Source organism: Astatotilapia calliptera, chromosome 16 (genome assembly GCF_900246225.1).
Source record: "Astatotilapia calliptera chromosome 16, fAstCal1.2, whole genome shotgun sequence".
Taxonomy (NCBI): Eukaryota; Metazoa; Chordata; class Actinopteri; order Cichliformes; family Cichlidae; genus Astatotilapia; species Astatotilapia calliptera.
Genome location: NC_039317.1, coordinates 30,775,422 through 30,786,031, shown reverse-complemented (window position 1 = coordinate 30,786,031; position 10,610 = coordinate 30,775,422). Strand labels below are relative to the sequence as shown.

General features: G+C 38.0%; 1 protein-coding gene across 19 annotated transcripts in view; it reads right to left on the bottom strand.

Annotated features, from left to right (window-relative positions):
- Positions 1-1,003: 1,003 nt before the first annotated feature.
- The window catches only part of obsl1b (obscurin like cytoskeletal adaptor 1b), a 38,372-nt gene continuing 28,765 nt past the window's right edge, over positions 1,004-10,610 (bottom strand). For all 19 annotated transcript variants that reach the window (XM_026143845.1, XM_026143849.1, XM_026143853.1 and 16 more), the window contains 8 exons: positions 9,706-9,972; positions 9,023-9,135; positions 8,658-8,811; positions 6,913-7,074; positions 6,687-6,791; positions 6,121-6,387; positions 4,126-4,395; positions 1,004-1,614 (listed from right to left, as the gene is read on the bottom strand). In XM_026143845.1, coding sequence (XP_025999630.1) covers positions 1,604-1,614; positions 4,126-4,395; positions 6,121-6,387; positions 6,687-6,791; positions 6,913-7,074; positions 8,658-8,811; positions 9,023-9,135; positions 9,706-9,972 — 1,349 coding nt within the window. In that variant the 3' untranslated portion in view covers positions 1,004-1,603. The remainder of the gene's footprint in view (positions 1,615-4,125; positions 4,396-6,120; positions 6,388-6,686; positions 6,792-6,912; positions 7,075-8,657; positions 8,812-9,022; positions 9,136-9,705; positions 9,973-10,610) is intronic.

The following is a 10,610-nucleotide window of genomic DNA, read 5'->3' as shown; positions in this document are numbered from 1 at the left end:
AATCTTCTTTTTTTCGGTACCAGTACTAGTTTTATTTTGTTGTATTTATCCGCGACACCTGGTCAGAGGGTCCGGTGGTGCTAGTGTCCGGCAGCCTCGCCTCTGTCAGTGCGCCCCAGGGTGGCTGTGGCTACAATGTAGCTTGCCATCACCAGTGTGTGAATGTGTGTGTGAATGGGTGGATGACTGGATATGTAAAGCGCTTTGGGGTCCTTAGGGACTAGTAAAGCGCTATATAAATACAGGCCATTTACCATTTTACCTTAAAGGCCGGTCCGTGAAAATAATGTCGGGCATAAACCGGTCCGTGGCGCCAAAAAGGGTAGGGACCGCTGTCTTAAGTGACCTCAGAAGTCCTCAAATTCCTTCCTATGTCACTCAGCATTTTCCTGATTGGCTGAATGAACTGCTTGATTAAGAGCATGTTGAATACAGTACTAAATTATAGTTGTTATGGCTAGAATATAACATAAAACTAAATAAAATTCTCATTGACTAATGACTCACTTTTCATACCAGTTCCAGAGGCGGGAAACGACTAAATGCAATTACTGTTACTGTACTTAAGTCAAATTTTCAGGTATTTGTGCTTTAAGTATTTATTTTTCTGATGACTTTTTACGTTTAATGTATTTTCTACTCCTTCCATTTTCAAAACAGGCTCATTATTTAGGTGTGGGGAGTCATTATTTCCTACTGCATGCTTTAAAACATTAAGCCAGTTTACATAAGTAAATTGGAGTATCCATCACCAATGTTGAGCAAAATTGAAGCTGATGATTCACTCACTGAATTCCACCTTTATTCTGAGTACAAGTTGTAAATCGGCGTCGATAGCTTGTGCAAGATCTACTTATATCTTGTTGATTTCACCTTTTAATCTTCAAAGAACAGCAGCAGCACACCTCAGCTGATCACAGTCTGCCAGTGGGTTACATCATGTTGGGTAAGTCCATCTTTTATATGCAGTCTGTTCTCATACTTCATTCATGTGTTTCTGTTTTCTAAACCAAAAGAAAAAGTCGCTGCCACAACATCCACACAAAAACATGCTGTAATAAAATAAGGGGAGCCTAAAATTAATACATAATGTTAGTTTCCTAATGGAAAAGGCCTACCAATGTGTGTATACAGACACACATTGAGAGTTTTAATTTTTGCTTTACATACATTATATTCCAAATCTCTTTCGAGTTGTTGTTGTTGTTGTTGGGTTACTTTAACACCAGAGACTTAAAGTTTGAGTATTTCAATCAGATTTTTATTTCATTTTATTCTATTTTCTTTGGCACAAATACACATTCATCTTAAGCTTTCATAACCCAGTTAACCCAGTCAAACCACTTTCACATTGGAAATTATTTACAACGAAACTCCAGTTTTATATAACAACAAAAAAACTCTTTGTAAATGTTCTCACACGCTGGCAAATGTCGTTAAAACGATGAGACGATTAAATGAACTGCATGAAAATCCATCACAACCCTGTTTAAGCCACGTTTACAGACTGGATTTAAATATATAAGCAATTTCAGTGGTACAACTTCAGCCACCAGTATAATAGTTAAGCCACATCAAGGTAATTGTAGAGCAGGGATTTCACTCAGTGATCACCTGTGAAGCAGAGGAAAAAATTACTTTGAAGTCCAGAGAAACAAAGTCTTACAGTTGGTTCAGCGAGGCTCGCCATATTTTATTTTTTGATTTAATTAAACATAACTCTGACCGTTCTAGACAAGCGCCTGTTTCAAAGAAGTGATCCCTTTCAGTAAGTGGTTTTAGCTGATACCCCAAAAGTACTGTCATGACAGATGAACTCGAGAACTCCCTCTCATGTTTAAATGAGTTCCCATGAAGTCATTTTATACTGGAACTGGACTATTTTCAGCTTTCCACTCTTACTCTTACCATTGAGATTCGGATTACCATTTACGAGCTATGACTCGCAAACTGTCTCCACTGTTTATTGCTAACTATTAGCTTACCATCTCAACCATGTGTGCACTACTTAGCTACCACCCCAAAAATGCTGTTCATCACATTTATTGGCCGGTTTTTAAGTATTAATGTTTAGCTAACACATTTGTTGACTGTTAGATAAAACTAAGGATAATCCAGAGTTAAATGATACTGTTAGCTATTCTTAACATAGCTTCTCCACATACCAAGCAGTCTGGTGTACCATTAGCCAACAGTTTCAATTGTTAATCTTAGATTTAGCCAATAATTTCCAGCTGTTTAGTGACAAATCTGTTTCAGCTGTATTTATCTATACTGTTGGATGATAATTTCATGCTAGCACATTTTTAATTAATAAACCTTTTTATTCACAATTGATGCTAACTATATCAACCATCCTTTTATGTTTTCTTTTCCGCTTTATTTTTCTATTGCATTACATAGAACAGTAATTCTAAACCAAGAATAAAAGTAACCCCTAACACAGTGTGAGCAGAAAACTGTGGATCATAGATTGCATATAAAAGAAAGATGCAGTTTTAGGATTGAAACGTGAAGCTAATGCATGTGGGGGAAAATGTCCTTGGTTCCCTTGATCTTGTTCTGTGACCTCAATAAATGCTTTGATAAGATAAAGAGCTTAAGAGCTAGTTGCAAATCTTATTTAATACAAAATGATCTGCATTTTAAAAAATTATAATACCCATTCTAGTCAAACAGGAAGATAAACAGAGCATGCAAGCCTACTTACTGTATGACCTGCTAGCCTACTTCCTTTGGTTTCTGACTCCTCACTCTTTACGAATCTTCTTTGATTAGATTAGATTAAACTAGACTACATTAGCCTTTATTTTCACCCTTGGCAGAATGTTATCTTGGATAAACGAGGAAACACATTATGTAAGATAATACACAAACACTCATTTACAATTTCACCTATTTCAATTTATTACTTTATGCAATAATTCATACCTATTTATCTTAAAGTTGGAAACTCTGCCTTTTTCCTCAAGGCATAAACTTATAATTAAACTCCAAAGGGGATACTTTTACCCCTGGGTAAAAATTATTTTTCTAAAGACTGATTCTTCTTTTATACATTTTATCTAAGATATTAAGAGATACGAGATCTAAAATTATGCTGTGTTTGCAAAATAAAAAAAACCCAAACTACCTACATGTCATGTGAAAGAATAATAATTTTTTGCCTTCCATAATAGCAACAATTTAAGCTTTTATTTTACAAAAGTAATCCACACATTTCTTATGATTTCTGAAGTCTGAGACCTGAAGGCAATCACATATATTATAAGATCCAAATGTAGATGCAGCTATCATGTGAGCAAAATTAAGTGTATTATAACACAATCAGAGCAAATCCATTTACTTCACCAGTGTTTTAATTGCTTTGACTTTTCCTACTCATGCATGGGGTTCTGCTCATGTTGCAATCTGTCCTCTTTTTTAAAGCTGAGTGAATTTCTGACAGTTTTACTGCCTGAACATAGCACACATTCATTTAAAAGGCGGCATAATAAAACTAAAAATAGTTTAACCTACTCCTGCTTCGGCGGGTGCGTGCTCCATTTTGCTTGACCTACATGCCTGTTGATGGACTGCCACCATAAACACCCTATATTGATAATAGAACGCAGCACTGTGGGAGCCAAACATTTACTGTTTTTATTGCTTTGTGCTGTATATACCACGCCAAGTCATGCAACACACTTTAAATACGCCACATGGGCAGTTTGTTTTGTTCACCTGCAAATCTGCATATTCAGTTCATGGCAAAGAAAACATAATGTTACTATTACACTCAAACATCATTTTCTCCTCCAACTGTGCATCATTACACTTTCTATATTTTGTTTCTTTGCATTCGAATGGAGCAAATTCGAGACTTTGTTATTACCTCCATCAGTGGTTCAGGTGTCAATTACATGACCAGGTTTTAAATTGCATGTTTAACCGGCTAGAGCATGACTTTTACAGCACACACACACACTCCTAAAAGTTAATAATAATCTATAATATTAAAGGATGTCTGTAGCCATATTTTGAGGATGAATTTGCGGACCTCTATGAATCATCTAAAGTTATTTCAAATATGCAAATAAACCTACTAAAATACTGCCTCTTAAAAATTGCCATTATTCTACTTACTCACTATCCGTAGCTGGGCTTTGCTCTTTGTTTTCCCAGCTGTGAACTCTACCACGCCATTCAATTCCGGAGAGGTCTGCCTGAGGGTCAGCCTGTGCACTGTGCCCATCTTCTCCAGGCGTACCCGAGAGCTCGGCTGCAAAGGCTCCCCGTTCAGAGTCCACACGGGGGATTTGAAGACAGGAGCTGAGACCTCACATTCGAAGCAGGCCTCATCAGGAGCCATGACTTCCACATCTTTAAGCTCTCGGACCATCAATAAAGACTGGCCTGGGTAAGGGCATGAGAGAGAAAGCGGTTAAGTGTTTTAACCTACGAATACACACTTTTAAGAAGATGTCTCGGTCTGAACAGAGAAGTTAAAACAAAGGAGGCAAAACTTCCATCACTCCATATTTTTATCCATCAGGGTCACAGAGAAGCTGGAGATCATCCGAGCTGTCATAGGCCAAGGCACCCTATCTTACTTCACAAGGTAAGAAGTAGACAGTTAACTGTTTGAGGAGGCTGACACCTACTGGTTAAAAACAAAACAATTGAGGGTCTCTCCCTCTCTCTCTCTCTCCCTCTCTCCATGCTATGGTAATTAAGCCCCGATCAAGAAAACGGTTTTAAAAAATTAATTACAGGATTACAGGGAAGTACACCAAAATAAACTGTGAAGGAACAACTGAAGAAAAATCAACCAAATATGAACAAGGGCCCACCCGATCCCCTCAAAATCAGCTCATTTACATCCAATAATTTCTGTCTATTTAATAAAACTATAAAATTTTCACAGGCCCTGAAACTACAGTGAGGACACTGGAAAAAATGATTTTTTTTTTTTACAGTTTCTTTTAATAGCGTTTGAGTGTTCTAAGTACAGAATACAGCCACTCAAAATTTTCAAGACTGAAAAACTGTGACCAGATTTTACAGCCACACAGTCAAAAGAGAAAGCTATAATCTTTAAAATTGTTCAAGATTTTATTCTATAACCAACTCTGAACATCAGTATCCAAGGAGATATTACAGGTTCACTACCAAAATCGAGGATAACACAAACATCCAGAGCACTGAATGTCAGACTACAATATATTCAACAATCTTTTTAACAGTGTTGCTCCTGCATACTAATTAGCGGTTAAGATGCTGGATGGATGATTTTTTAAAATTACAAAGTCAATGTCTTACATTAAAGAGCCCGGCTGATATTTTTCACGTCAGATTATGTTGCCAAGAAACATCCCATGTTTTTGCCTTTTGGATCATCATCATCATCATTATTATTACATTGCTTTCCTGAAAGTTAAACAAAGTCTTTCTTTAACTGTTCCCATATTTACAAAGCAGCGCCACAGTAGATTTGCCCTCCCAGGAATGACCTAGGAGGGGTTCTTCTGCTGGCCATGCTCTCATTCTGTTCTCAAACAGGACTCTTTCATGATTTAGGCAAATTTGTAAACCACTACACTATGAAATCAGTGTAGAATCAAATCAGTGTAGATGATTTTAATTTGCCCGTTTGGGGACTTATCTATGAACATTACTTTATATCACCCATGATCAAGTTAAATAAGGTGATTGTGAAATTAAAACAGACTGACTCCTATATAAAAATGTGCCGGTATATTACACCTTTCACGAAATAAGAAATTACATGTGGTAACTCTGCTGTTCCAGTAGGTGGCACTATCTGGTTATATATGCACACACAGTATTTGCTGTTGCTGCTATAAGAGAGGGATTTTATCCTGTTACAGCTCTAATAACAAACTCTGGGTATTTTAATAACAGACTCTGGGGGGAAGGGGTGGAAAAAATTTAAGTCCTGACATTTGTCTCTACAACCCATTTTATGGGATAATCAATGGCACAGAAATAAAAACAGACCTAGTAAAGGTGGTGCATGCCTAGATAACAATATCCTGCTAAAAGAACTAGACCTAACTTTTAGTCAGATGTCATTTTTGTGCACTGATGATGTTAAGCTTTAATGAAAAAGCCTCTTACCCTCCACTGTCAGCTTTGCAGAGCAAGTATAATCTCCAACCTGCACACTGTATGTGCCCTCATCATCTAGCGCCACCTGCTGGATGATCAGCTTGCGATAACATCCTTCACTGCAGATCTCGAAGCGTTCAGAGGGCAGGATGACATTGCTGCCTTTGTACCAGCGGATGCTACATCTGGGGTTGGATACTGTGCAGTCCAAGATCACACGGCTCTTCTCAAGGGCCGTCTTGTCTTGCAGAGGTTTTACAATACTGACTGGAAGCTCTGAAAGGGAAGGAATGTCGTTTAAATATGGGTCTTATTGAAATCACAACACACTGAGGTAGACATTGTAACCTACCTCACCTTACTTTAATGATTAGACAATACATATTCAATACATGCACTAGAGACAGGAAATGTGAAGCTAAATATTGATTGCATTGAAAAAATGAAATTTTACTGTTTAGTTGGATTAAATGAGCAAAAATCACTGAATTAACCCCCCAAAACTTAAGGATCATCAGGTTGCCCCTGTATGGTTTATCCATTCTAATTAGTTAGTAGGTGCATTATTTGAATACCTTCCACCTCCAAGTAAGCAACAGATTCAATGTGCCTCGCCACAAACTTAATCTCTCCAGAGTCCTCTGCTCGCACGTTGCACATGAGAAGAAAATGTTTTGTCCCTGAAATGAAAAAAATTCTGAAATGTTTATTATAAAATATTTTTTCAAATTCTCAGGTTTTCTTTCTGGTTAAAGCCTAAAAAGTATTTTTGTTTGTTTATTTGTTTTGGTTTTTGCAAACCTTCCTGGCGGATCTTAATGGTGCTGGTGGGCTGTATCCGCTCCCCATTTTTGTACCATTCCCCTGGCACATCCTCCACTGAGATCTCACAAACAAACACAGCGTTTTCATCCTCTTGGATGTCCAGGTCCTCAAGACCTTGGAGGATCACCAGCTCACGCTCTGTAGAATTCAAATTTAAAAATATGTATATATAAATACATATGTATACATATATATATTTAAGATTACAATGGAGTCCTCATTCACACATCCAGCAGACATAGAACATATAAATGTTGCAGGCAGATGGCAGCATTGTGCTGTATTTGTAAAGCTGAAAGCCACGTCTTGAATGCAGTTTCAACTCCTTACTAAAACAACATGGCCATAAATACCAGCTACATCCAGCAGTACTAATAATTTATTATTAATCATTAATAACTTCCCAACCTAATTAGTAATACTAGCCTAATAGCACTATTGGGGCTACAATTATGAACATTTTATTAGAACAATATATTTGTATAGCTAAGTTTCTAATTTTTCTCAGACACAGAAACTTTTAACTAATGTATTTTTTATATGTAGCTCTGTATCTGCAAATATTTTTCTGATGGTATCCACACAAGTACAATTTCTTAATAGCTCATCTTGATTTTTAAGAAGAAAGACACTTATTCTCTGCTGTGTTCTTCTTAAACATTAAGAGAACTGCATTATATGCACATGTAAGTAAGTAAAATTTTATTTATATAGCACATTTCTAGATAAAAGATCACAAAGTGCTTCACAAGGTATAAAACAAAAACAGACAGTTAACAAAATGCAATTCTAAAAAGATGTGTTTTTAGTTGTTTTTAACAGTGATCACTGAGTCCGTAGATCTTAAGTTCTGAGGAAGAGAGTTCCACAGTCTGGCGGCCACAGTGTCAAAAGCTCTGTCTCCCTTGGTTTTCAGCCTTGTATGCTGAACAACAAGTAGGCCCGGATCACAAGACCTCAGGGACCTACTAGGGACATAGGGCTGTAAAAGTTCAATGATGTAGGCTGGTGCTTGTCCTTGAAGAGCTTTAAATGTCAGAACCGGTATCTTAAAATGGAGATACTAATCTTACTAGTACTGTTAGCCAAAAAGCAACAATATCTCCAAAATTAGACTACTGTACTCCTATATATAATGGAGCCTTAACCACAACCTCAAATCGCTGGCAGGCAATACAAAATTATATTTAGTAACTTATTAAGTTACTTATTTGTTGTAGTTTGGTGTAGTTGTGTTCAACTACAACATGCTTCAGTGAGGTTATTGCTAACTGCTAACTAAAGCTTGGCTTGTTTGAATTGCGAATAATTGGTGATTGATGCGATAATGTCCAGCTATACCAGCATAGATACCAATAATCAGGCACGTGGGCTTTATAAGTGTTGAAGCAACAGGTGATTCTTGTTGAATACACCGGCTACAGCTGTGTAGCATTCAGGTTCCAAGCCATCTAACAGTGTCTGATCATAGCTCAGAAGATGACCTTGGTAGTAATTGTGTAATTCTGAATAAAAATGCCCAACCATTTGATGTGGCACTGTAGTGAGTCATCATTCTAGTTTTTGTAAGGTCCTTATTGCAAAAAACACCCCATCTCATAATATCGCTTCTTATCAAAACTATATAAATTTAGGACCAGTAACAATTTTTTTTAAAACCTACAACTGCTTTAATACTTGGTTGCCATCAAGTTGGTATCATTTTACATAGTAGACTGTACCGTAGACTTCCACAGTGCAGGATGTAGCTGCATCTCCTGCATCGCAGGTGTACATGCCAGAATCACTGACTTGGCATTTCATGATCTGGAGAAACCGTTTCCTTCCCATTGCATAAATGCGCAAGTCTTTGCTGGTCTTCACCTCAGCCCCGTCCTGAAAATGATAAGAAAACACAAAATAAAACAAACAAATGCAGTAAAATTTTACTTTGAACATTCTGCAGAGATCAAGAGTTGGTTTGGGGAAATTACTCTAAAAAAACTTTTAACATCAATGTTTTCAGGGTGTTTTTTTTTTTCTGTGATCTTTTGTCAGTATCACAAATGTTGCCAGTAAAGAATAAATAAAAAAACCAAACACTGACCTTCATCCATTTCACATCCACGTTGTGTCTTGACAGCTCACACTCGATGGAGATTACTGCCCCTTCAGGGAACCTCTGGTTCTCCAGTTTTCTGAAAACGGTCACTGGGGGCTCTGGTGCAGAAAGAGATTACTTAACAGCCAAAATCCTGCTTAAATTTCTTCAAACACATTGCTGCTCAAAATTAAAGTAACCTTTAGGAGTAACTTATATGGATTCATTGCGATGACATTTTCATCCAATTGTCATCGACAGCATTTCATACTGAGCTCAAAGGGATGATGCATACTGAGTGACTGGTTATGGAGTGGATTATTTTACAGCATGAGGTTAAAATGACACCTGACAGAAAAGACTCAACCGAGCTACTGCCTTTCACTTGGTTGGGCTAGGCCAATTTGTGTTTGTAACACGAGCCCGGATAAAGGCAGTGGTAGCAGTGCTGTCAATCCATTCTGTTACATGCCTCCACTAGTTGGCACATGGCCAGCGTTGAGTAGGCCACTTTAGCTACCAGTTTAAGGTCACAACAAAATGAGTAAAGTTGCAGTTTGCCTGCTGTGAACAGAAGTGCATAATAAGTTGGCCTGGATTACTTACATGATTATTGAACTAAACAGTTGAGCAATTTGCACTCATTATCGCAAAGCTGCTTCTCTTTACAATTTCTCAAAAGTACCTACCCTTTACAACAAGCCTTGCAGAGGTCTTCAGATTCTCTATGCAGAACACAAAGGTGCCAGTGTCTTCTACTGACAGGTTAGAGATAGTAAGGCTGTGGACTTGTCCTTTTGCGCTCATACGGAAGTGATTAGTTGGCTTAAGCTTGAGTCCGTTTCTCATCCATGTGCCCGGGACATTGGGATGGGACACCTCTACCTCAAAAGAAGCCGTTTCCCTCTCTGTGGTTTTAATGTCAGTCAGTCCCCTCTTGATTGTGATTTTTCGAGCTACAGAGGCATCAAAGTGGGAAAAGTCATGTTTGAGAGACTGGGAACCTAACACAGGCATTTTCATTTCAGGCATTTAGCGCTGAGCAGACATGGCGTCCTTTTATAGTCGGAGAACAGGCGTGGAGTCTTTTTGGTGCACAGTGGTTAAACAATACAAGCTGGCACGTACACAAGGCATTTGAGCACTGGGCTTTACGCAAAAGCCCAGTGCACTTTGGAAGGGCCAACATTTTTCACCTATTCTAACACAGACACACATTCCCTGTGGAAAAAAAGGAGTGTTTATTTTGGAGACCTGATGACAACAACCTCAATTTTGAAGGCCAGGGTGTAAATTTAGATGCAATAGGAGGAGATCCAAATTCATAGGAGGTGCCAACAGCAGCCTGAAGTACTGACTTTCCCCTTCCCACCCACACTAGTGTTGAAAGAACAGCCTTTAATTCACCCACTGGCCTGTGGCTCATAGGACTACGAAACACAAGAAGCATCTGCAAAGAAAAACAAGCATAAGTACATCTTAATCACCACAACCTACCCGTTTTACAGTATGCCAGGCCTCAATGCTCTCGACAAAGTTAAATGACGCTTATTCATAGGAATTTTCTATTTTGTTTACAAAATCAAATTATGGG